The sequence below is a fragment of the Leucoraja erinacea genome, chromosome 21 (assembly GCF_028641065.1).
Source record: "Leucoraja erinacea ecotype New England chromosome 21, Leri_hhj_1, whole genome shotgun sequence".
Taxonomy (NCBI): domain Eukaryota; kingdom Metazoa; phylum Chordata; class Chondrichthyes; order Rajiformes; family Rajidae; genus Leucoraja; species Leucoraja erinaceus.
The window spans coordinates 26523218-26548971 of NC_073397.1; the positions used below are offsets into that span (position 1 = coordinate 26523218).

At 41.0% G+C, this 25754-nt stretch overlaps 1 protein-coding gene across 4 annotated transcripts in view; it reads left to right on the plus strand.

The window, feature by feature from the left end:
• Window positions 1-25754, plus strand: part of LOC129707424 (teashirt homolog 2) — a 422262-nt gene that overhangs the window by 230196 nt on the left and 166312 nt on the right. For all 4 annotated transcript variants that reach the window (XM_055652448.1, XM_055652447.1, XM_055652450.1 and 1 more), the window contains one exon: window positions 164-3261. In XM_055652448.1, the coding sequence (XP_055508423.1) occupies window positions 164-3252 (3089 nt within the window). In that variant the 3' untranslated portion in view covers window positions 3253-3261. The remainder of the gene's footprint in view (window positions 1-163; window positions 3262-25754) is intronic.

A 25754-nucleotide genomic window follows, 5' to 3' on the forward strand; every position in this document is an offset into this window, starting at 1 on the left:
AACCTCATCAGGTTAAACATGACTGGGGAAGAGAAGGGGTGGGGAGGGCAGAGGTCGGGGGGTGTGAGAGGTGGGGGGGAGTCATATTTTGTGCCAATGTTGCAGATTTCTGTTCTGGTTCAATTTTTACCAATTACAATGTCCATCTTAATTTATGTTTCAGTTTATGTCCCCGAAGAAGACTTAAAGACGGGAGAACTGAGAGAAGGAGAAGATGGCAGCCCTTCTGCAGAGGAGTTACAAGGCAATGGTTACATGTGCACGGAGGAAGAGGAGGAGGAAGAGGAAGACAGCAAAGGCAGCTACAGTTACCAGAATTCCCCAATTAGTGCAATGTCCAACCAAGATGCAGAGTGCGAGTCGCACATAAGTGATACTAGTGATAGGTTGGCTGATTTTAAAAGCATTTCTTCCCGGGACGGGCAAGAAAAGGAAGAGCAGTCGAATGGAGAGACGAAGAATGGCCAACAGAACAGTTTGGGGGCAATGAGAGCCGTTTATGCTAGCTTTCTCTCTGATTCGTATTGGTCAAGTCTAGGCTTTGACCTCAAACAATCAAAGGCTGAAAGGACAAGCTGCAAAAGCAGCAATGAGAGCACCAAAAGTAGCTTTGATTGGCACCAAGATGCATTATCCAAAACATTTCAACAGACCTCCTCTTGCAGACCCATGCCGAAACCAAATCTTTTCAGTTCGGTGCAGTTGTACAGGCAAAATAACAAGTTGTTTGGGACTGTTTTCACAGGCGCCAGTAGGTTTCGCTGCAAAGAATGCAGTGCAGCATATGACACTTTGGTGGAACTAACCGTGCACATGAATGACACAGGCCATTACCAAGACAATAACCACAAAAAAAAATTGGACCACAACACCAGTTGGACAAAGTCACGGAAACGAGCCTTGCAGGATATGGATGGTATGCATGATGCCCAGAAAGTGTTAAAGTGCATGTACTGTGGTCATTCTTTTGAGTCCCTTCAAGATTTGAGCGTTCATATGATTAAAACAAAACATTACCAGAAAGTGCCTCTGAAGGAACCAATGCCACCAATCGGATCAAAGTTAGTCCCTCCCACTAAAAAGCGGGCCCAGCATGAAGTCAATCAGCCTTGTTCACCGGATTCAACCACTGGAGTTGCAGGGACATTCACAGGCGAAGCACACAAGAATTCAAACCCCTACGTGTCGTCTAACAATCGGTACGGTTATCAAAATGGTGCCAGCTACACCTGGCAATTTGAAGCCTGCAAGTCGCAAATTCTGAAGTGCATGGAATGCGGAAGCTCTCATGATACCCTGCAGCAGCTCACAGCCCACATGATGGTGACAGGGCACTTCCTTAAGGTAACAAACTCTGCATCGAAAAAGGGAAAGCAGATTGTTTTTGACCCTTTGGCCATGGACAAAGCCCAGTCCATCACAGAAGCACCGTCAAACGAGATCCAGCCTCTGGCACCAGTCAGCAAATTGCCGCCAGATTCCTTAACTCCACCCGCGGTTGAAGATAACAAAGGTGAAGAAAAGCAAGAGATAACAGAGAACGTGGAGAAATCACCTCAAGACAAAGACGATTGCAAGGGGGACAATCCAGAGAAGATGTTTGGCTCCACGCTTCAATATCAATACATAAGAGAAGAAGATCTGGAGGAGAGCTCGAAGGGAGGTGGTGACATTCTCAAGTCACTTGAAAACACTGTTGCTTCAGCCATCAACAAAGCCCAAACTGGGAGTCCCAGCTGGAGTGCATATCCCAGCATCCATGCTGCCTACCAGCTTCCAGGAATCATTAAGCCTATGCAACTTGGTACTCAGATATTGCAAGTTAAGCCAAACCTGAAACCTATTGCTCCAAAAGTCAGGTATTTCTCTGTAATTACAAGCAGCCAAAACCAAGGGCTTCAGTCCAACAACGACCAAATCAAGGAGGAACCAATTAGCCCGGTTCACGAACAGATTTCATCCAAGCTGGAAGAAAGCAATATCGAGAAAAAGGATCCAAAGTTAAACCTCCAGTCTGCGCTGCTTTTGTCATGTAAAAAGGAAAGTGAGAGCCCAATAAAGTCAGAGACCCTCACTGATCTCCCAAAGGCAGACTCGCCTTGTTTGAAAGAAGCTGAAGAAGTGAAGCAAATCTTCAAGAACGAGCCTGTAAAGAGTGAAGCAGGATCTCCAAATTTTTCTTTAACCAATGGATGTTCTGGACTAACAGTCATCACAGATCACCCATCTGAACACCTTTCAGTCAGCCCACTTAGTGCACTGCAGTCGATAATGAATACTCACCTTGGCAAAGCGGCCAAGCCCCTGACCTCAAACCTAGACCCTGTAACGATGCTTTGTAGACTCAATAAGAGCCTGCTGGAGAAATCAGCTTCACCGCCAAGTTTAATAAAGCCATCCAATATTGCTAATAGTTATTACTATGAAAGCAGTGATCAGCCAATAGATCTCACCAAATCGAAGAGTGGCAAGGCCATCCACTCAAACGCTATCAAACCCTTTACTTCGTTACCTTCCAAACACGTGCTATCTGATATTGCTGATATGGTAAAGGTCCTCCCAAAAGGTACGACACCAAAACCTTCTACCTCATCAAAGATGTCAGCGGAAAGGTTAGAGACCGACGTGAGGAGCTTTGAAGATGTGTCAATGGATTTTTTACCTGTTCAGAAACGAAAAGGTAGGCAGTCAAACTGGAATCCACAACATCTTCTTATTCTGCAGGCCCAATTTGCTGCCAGTCTGTGGCAAACAGGAGAAGGCAAATATTTATTATCTGATCTAGGTCCACAAGACCGAATGCATATTTCAAAGTTTACTGGACTCACCATGACCACCATAAGTCACTGGCTTGCCAATGTAAAATATCAATTGAGAAAGACAGGTGGAACGAAGTTCCTTAAGAACTTAGATACAGGGCATCCAATTTTCTACTGCAATGATTGTGCCTCCCAGTTTAGGACTCCTTCCAGTTATATTGGTCATTTGGAATTCCATTTGGGCTTCACTATGAAAGATATGGCAAAGATTTCTGTACAGCATGCAAGAGGGGAGCAAGAAGTTTCAAAGGTGTCATCTGAGAAGTCAGTGAGACCAACTGTAGCAGATGAGGACACAGGCAGCAAGTTCCAGTGTAATCTGTGCAAACGAACTTTTGCTAGCAAGCATGCAGTAAAACTGCATCTCAGCAAAACACATGGGAAATCACCAGAGAATCATTCGCAGTATGTAACTGAAATAGAGGAAGAGTAGCATCTCCAGGTGAGCATCAAAACTGTTTCCATTATCTTCAGTCATTTAAATGTCACATTATGAAGGTGAGTCACTCAAACGTGTGTTGAGCAAAAAAAATATTCCATAAAATTGCAGTAAGCTAGAGAAGTAGGTAGCTTTTCTAAAAGTTATTTTGCTTTTTAAATTTGGAGCATATTTCCAATGACCATGGTATCATGATAGACAGTGGTTTGCTGTACTTTAAATTGATTATATTCTGGTGTGTTTGTGAAATTCTATGCAATGTTCTTGATTGTTAGTTTCTCAGAATGAAATGCCCTTCATCCCATTCTTACTGTTAATGACATTCTATCTTGTCAACTTCTATCGTAGTTTCAGCTATTTACAAAGGTATTTATTCTGACTTTTAATGGTCTCCCAGGCAGTTTGGACATAGAAGAGCCAAAACCTACTAGTAATTCTGAGAATGTGTTCACGAGCAAGTCAATCAAACAATAGCAGAGAAACAGACTGATACCAAATAAACAGTCCATTTAGTACAGTGCCAGATTCACTTTTCCATTAAAATCAATGTTAAAGGAAATTGGGCGCAGTGTAAAAGGCACTGCTCATTCATTCAGGGTCCATTTTGTGCTACTGGCTTTGACAACTTTCACCATAAAAATGTATTTCCACTGCAAACAGTGTTTCAGAATCAGCTGACTAACAGCACATGCAACACATTTGTCTCTAATATTACATTTTTTAAATCTGCTTTTTGCTGTTATTGCATAAATATTCTCAAATAAAAAAATAGGTTTATATAAATGGGTATAATTGTTTATATCATTAAATAATTCCTAAGTACAGAAATTAATATTTGATGCCTGGTGCTTCTCAGAATAAAAATCTCTGTAAATAATATTTGTGATAAATCCATTTTTCTTGAGTATTTCAAAAGGATGATAGAAATAACTGTGCCTTGTTTTGTTTTTAATGTTTATTGAATGATCAAGATCATGTTGTTCATGAAACTGTATAAATATAAATTTATATTATAGTAAGCCAACCCTTGCAGCTTTCTGTGGAAAAAATAATACACTAGGTATTTTTCATTCAACATCAGATAATGTATTGGAAATGGTTTTGCTGTGAAGAGCTGCAATGGTTAATGTAGCATTGGTTTATACAAATGGGAAAAAAACAACTCAAGCAGTTGACACAGATGTAAGGTATAAAGCAAACGCTACACAGATTTTATTTGGAATAGTCAACAGATGTTTGCTGTATCTGTATGTTTATCATATATAATCTGGCAGTCTCTCAGGTTGTTATCCAGCAAAGTAATACCGTTAGATATTTTGCCACATCATTAGTCATTGAAACGGATGAGAAATAGGTTGGAATGGGGAAGATTGGTGGGTGTGCAGAAATGTGTCTTTGGTCACGAGAGTGAAACACATTGGAGAGTTTTAGCCACAGATTGAACTTGCCTCCTTAGATTGGGTTGCAGTTGAACACGGTGGGGAGAGGTTGACAGTGAGTACAGTATGTATGTCCTGGCATTTACTCTATTCAGCTATGTAGATCTTGAAGAGATTGTGCAATTGTGCAGTCCAACTGGGTTATGAGGAAATGAGTCTTTGCTATTTGCCAGTACAGCTGAGACTTGCGTCCATCAGCCAAGTAGTATCTGTAGCTTCAATTGTAGCCTCAGAATGGACACCTGAGCAGCAAGTCAGAATCGATATGTAATGATGGGAAGTGGGGAGACAATGCAGGAGGGACAATGAAGAAGTAGAAGAGTCAATGACTGAACAGCAGACCTTCTCACCTTGATGTGGTTACAGAGACAAGGCCTATTAACTGGATAGTGGTTGAATATGGGCATAATTCTGGAATTGTCAAATCTAAAGCAGATGATACTTTTGACATTATAGACATTGGAATGTTGGGCCCACGCGCCCTTGTGCCAAGCTGGCATTTATCACCATTCAACATGCAAAGATTTTTTTATTTGGGAAACGAATCTGTTGTAGAATCTCAAAGGATAACCAGAGTGAGATAACATCACCTTGCAGTCCATTTTTCCAAGCAATGGACTCCAAGAACCAGTGGATAACATTTTAAGCCGTTATTTCTATGTCAGTAGAATTTATACCAACATGGCTTTGATCAGAGTTTTACATTGCCATGTAAATGTGCCTTGCTGACAGTCAATCTGATTATGAAGCAATTAGCCTTGATCAAACACCAGTTTTGAATTTCAATTCCAATTCTGAGGCTAAATAAGCCCACAACATTTGCTGCTTAAATTACTAATAATGGCTGGTATGGGGGACTTGCATCTAAAAGAAAATATCATTTAATTCTGTTTAAATTTTATGTCATATGTAATGTTTGCTGAATGAATGGTATTTATGTGCTATTTATACTCCAATCCATCCAATGCTGTAGAACTAAATTCTGAGGGAATCGGGCTTTTTTGTAAAGTGATTGGAAACTAATGACTCTTAGAGCCTCTTTTCAAAGTAAAATTTGTATAAAGTCTTACCTCAAAAGTTCATTTCAGAAATGTGTTTTGGGCACTTTAGGAGAACATTTAAGTTGTGATTTCACATTATGACGTTTTTTATCAAACTAATATTAATTCATAAATTCTAGCTCCAGAGGCGACATGGTAGTGTTGCTGCCTTACATTGCTTGTGCTTACAGCACCAGAGACCCGGGTTAGATCCTGGCTACAGGTACTGTCTGTAAAAAGGTTTTACGTTCTCCTGACCATGTGGGTTTTCTCTGGGAACTTCAGTTTCTTCCCACACTCCAAAGACGTACAGGTTTGTAGGTTAATTGGCTTGGTAGATATGTAAAAATCGGCCCTAGTGTAGGATAATGTTAAGGTGCAGGGATTTCAGGTTGGTGCGGACTCGATGGGTCGAAGGGCCTGTTTCCGTGCTGTATCTCTAAACTAAAACTAAAGTAAAACAAAATATTAAAGGATGTACTTTGCATCATTATCTTGCTCATTATGTATTCTACCACAGACGGCGAACTTTGAACATCTTAACTCCCTCACCTTCTTAACTCATACTAATTTGCTTGCCATCCCACCTCTGCATCCCACCTTACAATCTTCTCCTTAGATGTAATCATCACACTCACATAAATAGCTTCCCTGAACCTGTCCCTCTTGTACCTTCTCACCACTTCATCTGATCCCCCCCCCCCTACCCCCCCACTAATATTCTTCCCTCCCTCTCCTCCAATCTTCCCCTTCCACCTTACTGCGAAGTTACAGAGACGAGGCCCATTAATTTGTTTCCAATATTGTGAACTCCTAGACATAAAATTGATCTGATATGTTGTCACCAAAGATTTCAGGAATAATTATTTTTCTTATCTATTTATTCAGGAGAAAAATTAGGAATTTGAATTCTGGCCACTGCATTTTTTATGGCATTGAAGTATCAAATATCAATATTAGTTTAGTTTAAAGATACAGTGTGGAAACAAGCCATTCGGTCCACCTAGTCCATGCTGACCAACGATCACCTGTACACTAGCTTTATGTTGTCCTACTTTTGCATCCTACACTTTACAGAAGCCAATTAACCTACAAACCCGCATGTCTTTGGAACGTGGAATGAAACTGGAGCACCCGTCGAAAACCCAAGCGGTCCCAGGGAGAACGAACAAACTCTATGCAGACAGCACCCTTAGTTAGAATTTTACCCGGATCTCTTGCGTTGTAAAACAACAAATCTACCGCTGCACCACTGTGCTGCTGTATGAATTGAATTTAAGCACGTGGGTCAAATTATTGACTCATTGATTCACACGGAAAAAAAAGTTTCCAACTGTATATTCTTGTTAAAATCTTTCCTTTACAAAGTTATTTGGCATTGCAATAATGTTGGTGTGAACAAGAACCCGACACTGACAATTTGAAATAAAAAGTACTACAAATACTCAGAAAGTCACTCAGGATCCAATGAATGCTCATTAATCTGAAACAAACTATTTTTCTCTGTCCAAGATATTGCCTGACCTGTTGAGTATTTTTCAGCATTTTCTGTTTTAATTAACATAGCTTAAATTTCAGAGTTGATGATGCGCCCTCATTTTTTTAAATGTCTAATTAGAAGTGCAAAATGACAGATACTTTAGGAATTAAATTGTTATTCTTAAAAGTTAACGGCTCAGGTTTTGGACCAAAATGAACAGTCAATCAATTGTATTCATACTATTCTAAGACGGGAAATAATTGGTCATTTAAATTATCAACAAAGATATTTCATTCATATAGCTACTTACAGAGACAGCCAGCTTCCTTATAATTGTTTTATTTCCATTTGCCTCCTGCTTTAACTTTTCTCATGAATCTTAATCAGCTATTGTCACATAAAAGCAATCCTTAAAATGGTGACAGCATTAAAAGAGAAGTTGTTGGCCATGACCATATGCAACACATGTAATGTATCCCTCCTTTATTGAAGAAAGACAAGAATAAATATCTACATTACAGTTTAATCTCTGTCCACTGTACAGCCAGACCTGGGTTGAAGGACAGCGCTGCCTGAATTGTTCCAAATTAGCTGCAGTCCTCCAAAGGTCTATGTTTTTCTCTCACTGCGGGGTTAAGATTGAGGGGGGATCTTATACAAACTTACAAAATTCTTAAGGGGTTGGACAGGCTAGATGCAGGAAGATTGTTCCCGATGTTGAGGAAGTCCAGAAAAAGGGGTCACAGTTTAAGGATAAGGGGGAAATCTTTTAGGACCGAGATGAGGAAAACATTTTTCACACAGAGAGTGGTGAATCTCTGGAATTCTCTGCCACAGAAGGTAGTTGAGGCCAGTTCATTGGCTATATTAAGAGGGAGTTAGATGTGGCCCTTGTGGCTAAAGGGATCAGGGGGTATGGAGAGAAGGCAGGTACAGGATACTGAGTTGGATGATCAGCCATGATCATATTGAATGGCGGTGCAGGCTCGAAGGGCCAAATGGCCTACTCCTGCAGCTATTTTCTATGTTTCTATGTTAATGGTGCATCTTGTAACTTCTTTTCGGTTTCCATCAAACAAACCTCTGTGGTGTCCCAGAGAAATGACATCTATTCCTCTGATTTAGGCTTCCCTCGTCCACCATTATCTCCAATAAGCTGGGGTATGGTGTATCTTAAATTGTCAATATTTGATGCAAGATCTGGTATTAGTCTGATGTGAGCTAAAACTGCGTATTAAGTAGCAATGTTAACAAAATTTTGAGATTTAAAAAATCAAGTCTGTAATTTATCCCATCAGATAAAGCATAACAATAAGTTTAATTTGACACCTAATTCACTTTCATATCTAAAGTATTTAAAAAGTTATGGCCATTTTCATACTCGGAAATTAGCATCTTGTTCCCTATTGAGTTTCTATGGACATAACAAAAAAGCTGTGATCATGGACAGTCAAAAGCCCATAACATTCTTAAAAATTAAGAGAACTGAATGAAATTTTCAGTTATCGTAGATTGAACCATTCTGAAACAAACATAAAATAATCTAACTTGGATGACCTGAAATTAAAGCATATAATTAGTTAGTTACCCAAGTGTAGCAAATTTCAAACTTCAATTACTAGATCTAAACATCTATCCATTTCTTAATAAATGATTAACGTTTTTAAATAGCCCAAGTGTCCAAATAATATTCATAAATAATTCACAATAAAACATGATTTTAAAATCTCATTTACATTAATTTATAGGCCAAATGGAAGGAATTTAGTGTTCAATTGCTGTAAATTAAAGTCCATTTAAAATCGGCTTTCTAGTGGGTTCCTGTGAACGCGCTGGTTTAGAACGTTCACATTGCGCTGGATTTGTGCCCTCAAATGCCCAGAAAAATACTGCGGGATATAAAGAGCCCAAAATGAGCTACTCGCCATAGAAAACTTTATATACAGGGTTCTTAAGAAGCCCCTTTTAATGTAAAAATAAGGTACATACCTTTAATTGTTTGCTTTATAAAACCCTGGGGCTGCGAGAGGTTGTGGGTTGAGAGAGTGATTTTTAAACTACTATAACTATTATACAAGGCCATAAAAACTAATAATACCTTTTGCGGCGGGGTCTTTCAGCGATTTTCCGTTAATGATTTACTGGGCTGAACATTTTCGATTGCAACAGCCCAGTAAAAATCGCGTTTTAAACCCGCCCTCTCTAAACAGCGCCAAAATCGTGCACAAGGGGTGGGGCAGATTCTCAGCCATGATTCAGGTAGGTTTTGTAACATACCTATATTAAGTGCCAATCAGTGGTAGGTTTTCTGTCGTATCCCTATGGTAGTGTGCCTGAGTTTTTTCGTTTGTGTTCAGTTGCCTTTTTGAACTTGTTTTGCACATACAATTCCCTAATCCAGTCAGTAGTTAGGAGTAGAGTTCTAGTTTACCTCGTCATAAATCTTTCCATCTTCATCTGGGCTGGAGTCCTGCCAAGGGCAAAGATGCTCGTGGGACTGATTGAAATGAAATGGCCTTCTACCACCCTTCTTGTCTATCTTCTGTGAACCGCGGTCTACTATCCATTGTCAGCACTGCAGGAATGTCATATCTTTGAGCAGATGAATGGCCACCAATTAATCGATCTCCCAGCATTTAAGAGCATCAACTGGACATGAAACAAATTTTCCCATCCAGATAAAATAGATTTAGATCAACTTCTGTGCAGAGTTTGAATGGGACATTTCAAATGAAGCTTTTATCTTTGGTTTATCATTGGTTTCCTGAGATCAGAAGATCTTGTATTTTTGCATAAAGTCCCTGATTTCCCTTTTCATTCATGTGCCTGGATAAGCATATGCACACACATCAATGAGTGGTGTGGCTGTAGAGGTTGTTCATGTTGAATCAATCTTCACAGTCCTGTCATGGTATAACTGTATTCATTCCATCTACTTTAATGTATTAATTCCAAGAAAATTGTGACATCTTTCTGGTTTCTCAAAGTAATATGATTTCAGATGTGTGAGATCTTCAGATCTGTGAAATTGCAACTAACTGCAAATAATCTTAACTCTTTTCAGAAAAAACTGAAGCATTATCCATATTCCTAGTTCATGGATTGAACTAGTGTAATCAATAGTTTCAGTTGTAAACACAAGGAACTGCAGGTCTGAATTATTTAAAAAAAAATGTTGGAGTAAGTCAGCGGGTCAGGCAGCATCTCTGAAGAACATGAAACGGTGACGTTTTGAGTCGGGACACTTCTTCAGACGACGGTGACGTTTCAGGACAACGACCCGAAACGTCACCTAGTTTCAGTTGTAGGCGGTTTTCATCCAATAAATTTCCCCGTATCTCATTTGTGGTCTTTGCATTTTTTAGACCTTTTCTTGTGCCCAATGTGATTCAGTAAATCTTATATTTTATCTGTCGTGGCCCATTCAATATACAATGTACGTTTTTCCTTCGATTCTCTCCATTCCTTAGACAGGTTAAATGACAGAAAGTCTTATGGGTTGGGTGAATATATTTATTCTATCCTCTGTTATCTCAATTAAAATGTACAGCTCGCTGTTGCATGGCAGGCATCGGGGCATTGTCTTAATTCTGAAGGATTGGATCTGGCAGTTGTATTCGGGTTCAGACAGTATCTAAAACCCATAATGACAACAAGCAGCACTTCTGACACCAAGTCTCAGGATTCCCTTATTCACTCTCTAGTTGGTAATTTAAGCTATCGGCAGAGGTACTTTGAGCACGAAACAGTTTACAGAGCTAGCCAGCGTCCTTACACTTATCTTCTTTACAATCACCTCTTTCTGGAACTTTCCTCATTAAAAACCTAGTGCAAATTCTTGATGTATGTCACATAAAGTAATCCCCATGGGGCTGACAGCATTAAAAGAACAATTAGTGTCCACAGACCAACATTATATTATGTTACATTAATTATTAAAGTGGAAATTTAAAAGCCCTGCAGTGACAGATTGAAAATAAAGGTCATAAGTTAAATCCTGTCACTGACTACCATGACAGGTCATGTAGTCTTAGACAACTGGACAGTTTAAGGAAACTGGACTGGAAATTTAGGCTTAGGTTCCCCGTATAATTGATCTAAAATTTGCTCAATGATCAGTTTCATAAATGGTCTAGGGATACTTTGAAAACATTTCTGATCTATAATAGGTTTGTTCACATTTTTTTTTGTATGTTTCTATTATTCACCCAAAAGAGGTGTTATGATATTTACTCAGAACCGCAAAGAGAGCACAAAGAGAGAGTTGGATTTTTAAATGACATTCCCGGAAAAAAGTGCATCCAGTACGTCCTGCTGAAGGCAATGAATGGCAGGTATCTTTCAAACATTCAGAACAGGTCTCTCGCCCAACAACCAGCCACTTTTGCAAAGTACTTTGCTACTTCACATGGGTACCCTTCCCTCAACCCAATGAGAAAAGGAGAAAAAACATTTATATGTTTACTTTTAACTTTGGTTAATTGCATTCATCTGAACATATCCTTCATAGTTGTGCTGGTACAGCCCCAGACTTCACAACAGAAGTTCTTCAGGGCTGTATTGTAGGCCCAACCATCATCTTCTCACTGGCTTCATCAATGACCTTCCCTCCACCTTTAGCTCCAAAGTGGGTATGTTTGCTGATGGGTCAATAATGTTCAATTCCATTCACAATTCCTTGGCAAATGAAATGGCCCATGCCACAGAAGTCACAAGTATCTTTTGGGTCTCTGATGTGCCGGATAAGAAAAAATCACCAAGAACAATTTTACGCATCTACCTTTGATATTCAGTGGCATTACCATTGCTGAGTATGCTACTGCCACTGCCCAGCAACTCAACCAGACCAACCCTGTAAATGGGCACCTTGTGGCAAGTGAGGCGCATCCTAACACCCAGGGCCTTTCCACTATCTACATGGCACAAATTGAAAGTATGATCGATCTCCAATGAGCACATCTCCAACAACTCTCATGAAACTCGCCATCCAGAACAAAGAGATTGCTTGACCGGGGCACCATCAAACACGCCACCCAGTCATTCACTCCACCTCCATTTTGTGTTATTTACACAAAGCACTCCAATTACTCACCAAGGCTATTCTGACTGCCTCTCGGACTGAGGAGGGCAAGGGTAGGAGGTGCACAGGGACATCGCTTGCAGGCTCCCCTCCAAGTTAGGCACGATCTTTCATCATTACCAAGTCAAAGATCTTGTGTGTATTACCCAATAGCAACATAGGGCAGCTTCACAGTGTGGATTGCAACAGTTCAACAAGGCAGATCACCACAAACTTCCAACGGGACAAGTAGGGATGTGCAATAAATGCTGGTGTTGTCAACAACACCCAGATTCAATGAACAGATGAATAAATAGAAAACCCCGAGTTGACTTCATAATCATTTAGAACTGTTGAGTCAGCATATGTACAACATTTCCTTTGGTGAAATAATTTGCAACATTATATGTATATAATTATATGACTGTATAAAAGTATACAAATATAAATTATAATATGCATATTACAAACAGGAAAAATGAATTATTTTGTCTGCACTGATTGGTGTATACAGTTTAGTTTAATTTACAAATCTACGGTTTCCTATGCGTTAATATAAAGATATTTAAGAAAATTAAATAGGTAGTCTCACTGCTATTCATATGACCTTCCCCTCCCACAGTCTCACCCTGTGGGATACGATACAATATGAAATAACTTTATTTATCCCAGATGGGAAATAGATAAAAACACAAAAGACACGAAACATGAAATTAAAGTAACGAGTGGAAAGGATTGGGGATGTGCAAAGATTGGGGAGAGGGGCGGGAGAGTGGGGGAGGAGGGGAGTCGGTCTCAGTCTACCCCATGACAGAAAGGGGAGGAGATGTACAGTTTTATAGCCACAGGGAAGAACGACCCCCTGTGACATTCTGTCCTGCATCTTGGTGGAACCAGTCTGTTGCTGAAGGTACTCCTCATGTGGTGGACCAGTGTGTCATGGAGGGGGTGAGCTGTATTGTCCAAGGTCCAAGTTTGAGGAGCAGTCTTGCCTCCAAGACCACCTCCCATGAATCCACAATTAACACATTATACGTATGGCCACAATTGGCCTGTTTTGAAAGCCGTGTGAGCTACTAAGTTTGCCGAGTTGCCATGTTTTGACAGGAAGGGTTTTATTTTGGATGGAGGGGTGGGTTGCAAGTCATCATGTGTGACAGCAATTCTGAAATCAGTGTGCAAAAAAATTGGACAGAGAACGGATAAAACATATGGTGGCTGGAAAATGAAAGTATATTCACTTAGGCATGTTCCATACTGTAGACAATTAACACGAATGATGGTAATCAGCATAAATCAAGAAATTTGGATTATCAAAGTTCCTGTTCATAGAAAAATGATCACTTATCAAAAATTTGCATACGTTACATTTATTGTCCTAAATAAATCTAAATCGCGTCGTGTACCTAAGCTGGAAAAAAAAAGAGAAAGCTTAAGATTTTAAGTGCTAATGAAAGACATCGCATACTAAACTGATTAGTTCCTTTGTGCATTTTTGTGCCTGTCAAGTCATAAGCTACCTCTGGACATCACATCGCTGCCTCATAATAGACAACTGACATTCTGTAGTAAATGGAAAAAGAACAGAGCAGAACAGCAAATATTCTAATGCGTTGACACTCACTTGCCCTCTATTGTTCAAAATGAGGAGCAATCATCATTGTTCATCAAATGGCTCCTAATGCAGTTAAAGCATTCAGCTATAATTTCTTATTGCATTTATAATTACTGTCATAGACTATACACCTCAGTGAGCATATTAAAGCTATAAATTATGTAGGCCTTGCCATAGCTGAGGAAGTTGATTTTTCTGGCAGCAGTTATTTGTTAGAGAGCTAGGCTTTTCAGATAAAAAAGATGACTGAAGTGCTTGAACAATGCAAGGAATACTTTGTTCAGTCAGTCATCTAGAGTTGACTCGGGTAATTGCAAAACAACAAAGTTCTAGTGTTTTATTAATCCATTCTATTAACAGGGCTGCAGTGTAGAGGTTGAGTGGCAGTCGAGGCAGAGATTATGTATCTGTGAATGTTTCTAAATAGAGTAAATTAATATAAAATATTCTGCTGTAAATGCAGTGAAAGTATAGCTTCATTCGGGCCATTGATGAAGGTTATTTTCTATTTTAAATTTTTAACGGGTACAACTCTTATGTGTAAAGCTTTCAATCTTTTTGAAACATTTATTTTGCTTATTTTAATTTTGTCAGTCGTAGATGCCTTCTAACTTGAGAGATTGACATTTGGATATTTGCCAAGCAAGAAACCCACACAATCACAGCAAAAAATGAAAACTGAAGTGCTCTAGCATGGATGTTGGCCGATGAATGTCTGATTGTGAAGATGATAGTCACAAAAGTGTGAGGTTAAAATATGATTTATTTTTAAAAATATATACGTAACCTTTAAAAGGACAAACCTATTTGCTCGCTTCATATTTATTAAAACTAATGACATGTTTGTGATTTTTCAAGTCAAATGCCATTGTGGTCAAAGTCTATTTATTCAGACCTAATTTTGCACACTTCTCTGTGATTAAGCTCCATTAAACGTAAATATAGCATACTTACTAAAGTTGATCCTAACAGGTTAGTGACATTTGTAAACATTTGAGTGGCATCTGTAAAAAAAAAACATGGTAGAGAATATTATCAGATTATGCTTCTGAATAAAGGGAAATAGGCAAAACAATGTTTATCTGAAAGCAAAAAAAAAGATTACCATCAGTATTTATAGAAAGCCTGTTTATTGCGTTGCAGACAAATTCAACAGTGTTATAAACTGGAAAAGTATAACCTAATGGGACTGGAAATCTCTGATGTGCCAAACAGCTTTGCTGCTCAAGTACTCAGTGGGCAGGATATAATCTTTTTGACTGTAGCGCAAAACATTTGGAACAATGTTGAAAATGTCAGTTATACCCTGGGTTGGAGGACTTGGAGGCATAGATTTTTATTGCAGAGATGTCGTGATTAAATTGACAAAATAATTTATAGATCGGAACCAACAATCTCGATATGGTTCAAAGTCCAATGGTACTTTATTAACCTTTGTTCATTCTTTTGCATACAATTCAGTAAAAATTTTATCATACATAATCACAATCATACTTAATTATGGATACCTAAGGAGATGAATGTGACAGGTCCTACTGAGAGGTATTTAGGAAATCTTGAGACTTAGCGTCTAAACTGGGAGAATTCACCTTTCAGCCAACATCTCAGACTACTCCATCCCAATGGCAGGAGAGACCCAGTATGGAAAATAATGCAGTTTTATATGGTTGGGAAAGAAGCCCTTGAAGTCCCTAACATCGAGGAGTCCTGGGGTCTTTTGCCGAGGGACGCCAGTGTTGGAGCTCCACCCAGCTCAGCCTGTGGACTTCGGGAGCCCCGGTCTCCAGTAAGAAGTGGCCGATTCTGAACTCCAAGCTGCTGAGAGTGTTCTTCCGTTCCGACGTTGGAGTTCCGATCATCCCGGCGAGTGAGCCTGAACATCAGGCCGCCGTAGCGGCGACTGCGGAGAGCTCAAAGGCCCCGACCATGGGTGAACGAAGAGGAAGATGACCAAACTTTATTGCCTTCATTCCCAGTGGGAAACCTTGATTCCGCTGTGTGGGGATGTTCATGTTAAATTCTATCGTGTATTGTGTTATTTTTATTCGTATGGCTGCATCGGGTAACTCAAATCTCACTGCACCAATTGTTGCATGTGACAATAATATAAATGTAACTTGAACTTACTTTGAAAGCAATATGTGGTAAACTGTGCTCATAATCCTCGAACTAAGCCAAACCTCTGCAGTCCTGCCTCATCCTCTCAGCAATTATGGTGGACAGTTAACCACCTAAGATGAGGAGGATGCACCTGATGTGGCACATGAGTGCCAAAGCCAAGGTTGGAACATTGGCACAAATTCAGGCATGTGCCAAATGTTAACTTGTTCTTTGGTTCTTTCTGTGAATCCTGCTGTAATGGGAGTCAGTCTTTGGCCATATGAAATCAAAAGAGAGTGCAGATACTGTAATCTGGGGAAAAAACTCAGCGGATCGAGCAGCAACTGTGGAGCAGAAGATTTATGTCGACATGTCAAGGAAGAGGAATGATTGCCATTATGCAGCTGTTTGAGGGAGAGTAGGATGAAGGCTCATAGATTTACCCTACTCCCCCTAGACGGGGAGGAGATGAAGGGCAGTTGGAACCAGGTGAGGGAGAAGAAGCTGATGGAAAACATTAACAAAGGGAAAGAATCTAGGCAGACAGGTGACTGCATATGGAAGAAGACCACAAGGGTTGGTTTTACTTAAAATTGGAAAATTCAGTGTTCATACCATTGGGTTGTGAGCTAAAGAGAAGCCTGAGGAGAGACAGATCAGTGTGGTATACTGCTATATTCTGGCAATCTTTCTCTTCTCTCTCAGTCTTGATGCAGAGCTAGGACCCCAAACATTGACATTGGGTTCTGCCAGCATTCTGTATTTTTGTTTCAGTATTTAGCTAATTCAATTTACTCTGCTTGATGTAATGAAACAGCTGACAGCACTGGGTTAACTGAAGGGAGCGGGATTAGGTAATGTCCTGGCCCTATTGCCAAAGACTTGCACTACAGAACCAGCAGTCCTTCATACAATTACGGCCCCAGCATGACTCTTAACCACATAGAAAACTGCCCAGGTACCTCCTGTTTACAAAAGGCAGGAGAAATTCAATCTGGCCAATTAGCCATCTCTCCATCATCAGGAAAGTGATGGAAGTATCATCAGGCAGCACTTACACACTAACAACCTGCTCATCAATGTCATGTCAAGATGTTGCCAGAATCTTTTAACTCTAGCGCTTATTACAGCTTCGGTATATTAGTCCAATCATGGTTGAAAGCACTGAATTCTGGAAGTAACTGAGAGTAACTGGTCTGGACATTAAGGCAACATTTGAAAATGAGTTTGTAAGTAGCCCAGGCAACATTTAAGTTTCTTTATTATTTAAAAATCACTTTTGTTTTCTATTTTGACTGAATGTGAATGTTGGTGGCAATCTTCATTTCCCCTGAAACTAAGTGACTTATTACGCCATTCGTGAGGGGAGTTGAGAGTCGGGTTGGATAGGGATGCCAATTTACTTATAACCCTGTGCGACTTTGAGGTGTGGGAGGAAACCGGAACATCCGGAGAAAGCCCATGCATGTCATGGGGAGAACGTACAAACTCTTGCCTAGAGGATAACTGTTTAACCCTAAATCTATGACGTTTTGTGGTCCCTATTACTGATGCAAGCTTTCCATTCCAAATTGACTTAAATGATTGAATTTCAATCCCATGTTATCTCAAAATCACATCTTCAAATGAATAATGCACTCTGGATTTTTACCCAGCAATTGAATCACTGTGTTGCCATCCCTAGAGGGTTGGGGGAATCATGGGGAAAATTCTCTACTTCTCACATCAGACCTCCACCAAGGAAGATGGCCAGGGTTATTGGAGTCCCTTCGGGAAGTGACCAGCTCCAACTATCTTCAACTTCTTCATAAATTGCCCTTCATCTTCCATAAGGTTTGAAATGAGGTGGTGAGTGAACAATATTCAATTCTATATGTAACTCCCCAGAAAATGAATCCGCACTGCTGCTGCATCCAACAAAGTGGAATGGTTGATTGGTGACAAATAACATTCATGAATGTTACTGTACACGTGCAAAGCTTTCCTTTGACATTCAAAGATATTAATATCTATGAATCTACACCAATAACATTCTAGAGATCACCTATTGCTACAAATTAGAATCTGGGTAGCCTATGTTGGACATAGAAACTTAGAAACATCGAAAATAGGTGCAGGAGTAGGCCATTCAGCCCTTCGAGCCTGCACCGCCATTCAATATGATCATGGCTGATCATCCAACTCAGTATCCTGTACCTGCTTTCTCTCCATACCCCCGATCCCTTTAGCCACTAGGGCCACATCTAACTCCCTCTTAAATATAGCCAATGAACTGGCCTCAACTACATTCTTTGGCAGAGAATTCCAGAGATTCACCACTCTCTGTGTAAAAAATGTTTTCCTCATCTCAGTCCTAAAAGATTTCCCCTTTATCCTTAAACTGTGACCCGGACATCTCATCCCCCAACTTCCCAAAACCAATTCACCAACAGCGAACACAAATAAGAAGTGGAATGATTTATGCCCCGGATCAATTAAGCATCTCCAGCATTGAAGAAACTCAAAGGGAACCAGAACAAAGTTGCCCATCTAATTAGCATCCCATTCATCATCGAAAATCCGTATTGCGTCCATCTCTGGTGTTTCTCACTTGCAGAATGCAGCATCTACAGAATGTTCAGCAGTCACTCAGAGTGGCTATATTAACAGAACTTCTTGGTTGATAATGATCCACAAAGACAAACTAAATGTACATAGATGCATCATCACTTGCAAATCTCCCTTGAAGTCATATACCGTGATAGTGGGTATTGCCACCAGGTCCAACTTTCATATTTCCCCACTCGATACCACAGTGCAAGGCCCAATAAAGAACGACAACAGTTTAACATAATTTCGGCAAAGACAACAAAGCTGCTTGGTTATGACGGCTGTTTCCCATTAATGTAGGTTTTTTTTTAAATGGTGGGTGGTAAATCCCATAGAAACTTCAGTGTAAGCCACAGAACATTTTAAATCTTTAGCTACATTTACTTTTTTTGTGCCAATGTCTCCTACACAGAATTTGTGGGAGTGTTGTTCAAGTCAGCTGGCTTGAGCCAAATATTGAAACAGGTAGCAGGAACCCTGCTGAGTTGCACCCAGTGAAGTTAGTGTTTCTAGAGCTTTGGGTTGGGGAGAAAATTGCAATCCAATTTGGACCTTTCAGTCCCAATCTGGTTCCCAAAGCACCATAGCCCAAGAATAACTTGCAGGATCAAGGGAATACTTCAGATTGAGAATTCCTCCATGAGCAGTCGATAGCTGATGTTGATATAAATATTTATATTTGCTTGCTTTTCAAAAATCCGCACTGACCATCACCAGGTTTTGCCATGCATGGCACCTCCTCCCTGTCATTCGCATGGCAACACCAATAACATAATAAAGGGTGAACCTTCAGAATAGAAATTTAAGGCCCCGCTTGTTTGCAATGGGCTGCCTTTGTCTGAGTTGAGTTGATCATATAAACATATCAGTAAGAACTAAAGAGGGGAAATAGGCGAGGTTTTAGTGTCAGAGTGGAACACATACACACATCGCTTCTTTCACCAGCCCGTTATGCAGGCAGGGGACAGAGCAAGCGGGGGGAGCGTTGTCTGAGTGAAATTCACAAGGTGCAAAGCCAATGTGATACAGACACACCGTGATGTGCAGGAAGGTTGATGCTGTAATTAAGACGGTGAAAGCACAGTGTACAGGAAGGGTCTTTAAAAGAGGGGGTGGGAGAAGGAGTGGAGACAACTTTTAAGAAGCCAGAGACACACGGCTGTGAAGCTCAGCGGATATTAACATTACCGGTCGGTTATCCTTGGTTCTGAAAACTACTGCTTAGGTAGGTTAAGGCCGCGACTAGTTCCCAGAATGCGGGAACTCCTCACGACCATGAAGGCGACTCCCCGGCAACCACCGGCGACCATGTGGTGACCATGTGGCGATTCTGTGGTGATCCTGCAGTCGCCTAAAAAATCGTCTTAAGTGGGACCGGCCCATTACAAACTCCATACAGACATACACCCGTAGCCAGGATCGAACCTGGGTCTCTGGCGCTGTAAGGCAGTAGCTCTACCACTATGTCACCGTGCCGTCCAATTAATCAATGACCATTCGGTATAATGAAGGCAGCATGCTAAAGTTGTGGTGCCTTCCATTTACGATGATTGAGGTGTGTTTGCAATATCATAAATACAGTACATGGCATCAGTTAAACTTAGCATTTCTTCAAGGAGATGGGGATACTGGGTTGGCTTAGATACTGACTCTGGTAGCACAATGGCGCTGCTCCAGAGACCCAGGTTTGATCCTGACTATGGGTGCAGTCAGTATAGATTGTGTACGTTCTCCCCGTGACCATGTGGGTTTTCCCCGGGTGGTCCGGTTTCCTCCCACACTCCAAAGACGTACAGGTTTGTAGATTAATTGGCTTCAGTAAAGATTGTAAATTGTCCTTAGTGTGTTGGATTGTGCTAGTGTACGGGGATCGTTGGTTGGCATGGACTCGGTGGGCCAATGGGTTTCCGCACTGTATCTCTAAACTAGATTAAACAAAAAAAAAACTGGAATAATGAGAGTAACGGGCGGCACGGTGGCGCAGCGGTAGAGTTGCTGCCTTGCAGCACCAGAGACCCGGGTTCAATCCCGACCATCGGTGCTGTCTGTACGGAATTTATACATTCTCCTCCTGAACACGTGGGTTTTCTCCGAGATCTTCGGTTTCCGCCCACACTCCAGAGATGTACAAGTTTATAGGTTAAGTTGCTTGGTATGAATGTATAAATGTAAAATTGTGTGTAGGGTAATGTTACTGGTAGGAGATCGCTGGTCGGTGTGGACTCGGTGGACAAAGGGCCTGTTTCCGCACTGTGTCTCCAACCTAAACTAAACCCTGAAATTGTCTGTTTTTTAGTTAAATGTACCAAGATTTTTGTAGCAAGTTTACCAATTAGCATAAATGCAGTAAACAAGCAGGTTTATTGTTCTGTTTCTTGTAGTCATCATCTTCTAATCCTTTCAGCTCCATTATTAACTACCCTCCCATCCTCTCTCACGTCATCCTGTATTGTTGTTTGACAGTTGTTAAGCTGTTAGATGTGCCAATACATCTTATGCAATCCTGCACTTATAGCCGTGAATATTCTTCTCATCCACTGGACCATGCTGATCTGAGCAAGCCTAATTTAATACAGTAAAGATGTTGTCAAAAATGTATTAAAAAAATTAAAGAAATTATTAACCTATTTAAAAAAAACCACGAAATTTACCTTCAAAAATAATTGCTCACTTTGCTCTGCCGTTCAATAAGACTATGTTCTTATCTGTCGGAGATTTCTCTCGGAGACTGTCCGAGAAAGATCAAGTTCAAATCCTCCTTCCCTGAGGTTTCTCCAGAAACTTGCCCTAGAAGTGAAAATTCTACGCAGGCATTATCTATGAGAGCTGTCACTTTGTGGAAGTCCAAAATGTGTCCTGTCTAATTGATCCTCTGGGATGTAGGGAAGGTGTTGGACGTTTCTGCTGCTCATTTAGGGAGGTGGGATGATATTCCTACAGGATGCACCGAGCAGCAAACTGTAAACTCAGTGGAGGGAACTGAAAATGATCCATGGAGAGTTATTAGGAAATTGGACCTCCGTGGGTCCAGGTATATGTGTGAAACTCTATGTAGGGGTCACAGATCTCAAAGTTGACTTATTTGTTGAACTGTAGTCAGCATGGACATTGCTCACCAGAAGAATATATGTAACAGTGCATGTGTCACTGTAAATCCTGGATAAATAATGTCTTAAGTGATGAGGCTTGTGATCACAGTGGCTGCCTATAATATATCCAACATCTATGATCTGTCTGCACATCGTCCGATAAATGTAGATAAATTAGGTGTGGGAGAGATACGGAAGGAAGGTTGGCAAGTGTTCTTGAGCAACATAAAAGAGAATGCAGATCAAGTGTGATTCTACCTTTAAATAGCTTGATTTCCTGAGAAACTGTGTTGGTCAGACTAGGTAAGCAGCTGCTGCCATTTTCTGAGCCTGTGAGGTTGAAAATCTCTTTGGTCATGAAAAAATAAAAACCCTCAGCTACTGCTGATGTAATTTGGTGACGATCATTCCAGAACCAAGTTTCAAGCATTGCCGAAAAATCCAATGAAATGCCAGAATTTCCTACTTGACTCTGTTAACCCAAAGCGTTTCCAACGGCACGTTTTGTTCCTTGTTTAAGAATTTCTAGGCACATTTCCACTTGTTTTTAATCCTTTTTGTCTCCTTTTTCTGGATTTGTTTTTACTGATTGAGCAAGATATACAACATGGAAAGAGGTCTTTCACCCACCGACCACTGATCACACTATGTAATCCTACTTTCGCATCCACATCTGCATTAACCTACAAACCTGCATGTCTTTGGGATGTGAGAGGATATGCACAAAATCACTGAGTGCACATGCAAACTCCACTCAGAGAGCACCCAAGATCAGGATCGAATCCACATCCCTGTTCCTTCTCTGTATTTCATTCTGTGTTTCTTTCATCTCCACAGGTCGTTTAACCACAATATTGTATGTGCTTATTTTCTCCCTGCTCTTGCTGTAATTATTTCTCCCTGTCTCACTCTGGCTGTTTCCTCTCTGTCTTGCTTCAATAATAGAGTATACTGGCTGCACAGTCACAAACATAACCATAATTTGGACATTCAACAATATCAGACATCAACTAAACTACGCATTTTCTCGGTGTGATGTGCGATTTTGTCTGAGACAATGTGCGCTTCTGCTAATGTGCTGTTTTACCTTCACCTGATTTCACAGCATCTTCCCTTCAGCAAGCTCCACCAACACAGATGCAGAGGTTTTACATTTCACCTTGCCTAACCTTGCAGATGTTACAGCGCTCCTTTGTGTAGCAATTAACCCAGATGTGGTAAACTACTTATTGGAACATATTAGGATTTAATGGTTGTGCGTTCAATTCAAACAGGAATTGTGAATACATATGAAATGCAAGATCAGAGTCGCGTAACCAAAACAGCCACAATAATCATCTGCAAATGAACCACCAGAAAGAGCTATTGGGAATAGAAATCAGATTGAGCACACATAATCTTCGCACAAACAGTCCATCAAGTGTTCACTTCTCCTTGTTCTCAGTTGATTACAAATAACTCCCATTGGGCTGATCTTCTTCATATCGAGTCCACACACAAGTTTAGAAATTGTTCAGCCAGAGCTGAACACACTACTCGGTATCTGCATACAATGGTGTCTGTCCTGTCACTTCTCGCGCGCGGTGGTGGAATGATTGGTAGAAACAGGGCCGCAACGTGAACGCTCTTTCCTTGACCCTATTGGGCTGATGTCAGATGATCACTCAGGTGAATTTCCAAATATGCACAAATTTTGAATTATGAGTACAATTTTCCTCACTTTGACAACACCTTGTGCAATAGTAATTTTTTTTAGTTTAGTTTAGAGATACGGCACGGAACCAGGCCCTTCGGCCCACCGAGTCCATACCGACCAGCGATCCCCCATACACTAACACTATCCTACACACACGAGGGACATTTTACAATTACACCAAGCCAACTAACCTGCAAACCTGTATGTCTTTGGGATGAGGGTGGTAGATCTCGCAGAAAACCCACACAGGTCACGGGGATAACGTACAAACTCCGTACAGAGAGCACCCATAGGTAGGATCGAACCCAGGTCTCTGCCGCTGTAAAGCAGCAACTCTACCGTAGCGCCCCATCTGCAAATTATTTTTTTTTAATTTAGTACTTGCTTCTGGCACCAGAGGCAACCATTAAGAACATAAGTAATATTAGTCAGACTTGCTCATTCTGTCCTTGAACCTGCTTGATCATCAGATAGATACAGTTAAGGGCCTTTCCCACTTAGGCGACTTTTTAGGCGAGTGCAGGAGACTCTGCTCTAGCCTCACGATCGCCACATGGTCACCACATGGTCACTGGTGGTCTCTGGTGAGTCTACTTCATGATCGCGAGGTCTTCCCGCATTCTGGGAACTAGTCGCGGCCTCAGTATGGTCACAGCAAAATTTTCGACATGTTGAACATTTTTCTGCGACTAAAAATTGGTCGCCAAAGAGAAAGTCGATAATGCTGTAGTCGTAGATGCAGTTGTAGTGGGGTCACCATGTAGTCATGGTTAGTTGTAGGTAGTTTTAGTTCATCGCCTTTGCTGACCGGGCATTTTCATTGGCTCATTGGGGGAAAAAAATGTAAGCACGAGTTTTCAGAACCAAGGATAACCGACCAGTAATGTTAAATGCCCGCCAAACTTCACAGCTGTGTATCTCTGGTTTATTAAAAGTTGTCTGGCTTCTTAAAAGTGTCCCTTCTTCCCCCTTCTCCCCCCTCCCCCCCCCCCCCCCCCCCCCCCCCCCCCACTTCTCCCCCCCCCCCCCTCCCACCCCCCCCCCCCCCCTCTGCTAGCCGTCTATGTTACAGCGCAAACCTTCCTGTTCATCGCGGTGTGTGTCTGTATCACCTTGGCTTTGCACCGTGTGAATTTCTGACAACACTCCCCTGCTTTGCAATGTGTGTGTGCGTGCGTGCGTGCGTGCGTGCGTGCGTGTGTGTGTGTGTGCGTGCGTGCGTGTGTGTGTGTGTGTGTGTGTTCCACTGTGACAGTCGCCGTTCCAGTTCCCGATTTTTCAGGCGAGTGCCGCGAACTTGACAGTCGCCGTGGGTCCGCTGAAAAATCGCCTAAGTGGGACAGGCCCTTTAGTGACCATATTCCTGTCATATTTTGGGATATTTAACTAAAATCCCAAACCAGGGTTTTATTCAGCCCTCTAGCCCTATAATGAAGAAAGACATATTGGAAAGTGGCAGTAAACTATATTAAGGTCAGGAAATCTTAAAGTCACAATGTTAGCTTCTCGAAATGAGGATTAAATTCAGATCGGTGATGATGCTCCTCATGTGCTCCATCAGCTTCAAATAAACCTGGTATGGTGGAACAGCTTAATCAATGTGTACTAAGGACAGAATTGCTTTAAGGCAAGCCCTTAAACCAAATGGTAGTTTAATTGACAGGCTGGTGGACTAATGAATAAAGAGGTATCTAGAAAGTGTTTGGCCCAAATTCTGCTGGCTTAATCCTGCAGTTCTCAGCGTAAGTCCTGGCGAGTGTTGTGTGAATGCAGAAATCCTAAACTCACGGAGCAAGTTCCTCCAACACTTTGCCAATTGTACTCCCTGCTGAACTGTGGAGCATTCAAAAGTGGAGCAGTAGCCTGTTGTGATTGTTCAGTCCTTCAGGAAGAATGAGGTTTGTTTGTTGTTAAATTATTTGTGTTAGCTTTAATGTGTTTAATGTAAAAGTTTATTTTCGATGTTAATTTTTAACATTTTAATTTAGCTTTTATTAGTGTTTTGACTATTTCAGAATGCCAGGGATGTTCAGTAGCATTGAAACATTTGCCAGCTTTGACAGATGGCACAGCTGAAGGTGGAGTTTTGCCTTGGTTCACTCAGTAGAATCCAGGCCTTTCGCTTCCTGCCAAGCTGAGGTAATCTGTAATAAAATGGCCGAGAAGTGGTGACTCCCTCTTTAATGCTGATTAGTTTCAGATAACACATAGTTTATAGATAGTTTATAGATATATATATGCATCCCCATGAGGTACGTTTGCCGTGTGTGATGAAGAGTAGATTGTTATGATTGATGTCTGTTGTACAGTTTATTCAGCCTGTTGAAGTTGTATCAAGATTGACCCATGGATTGTATTGTATGGACCTTTGCCGCACCTTTGAGGGAGG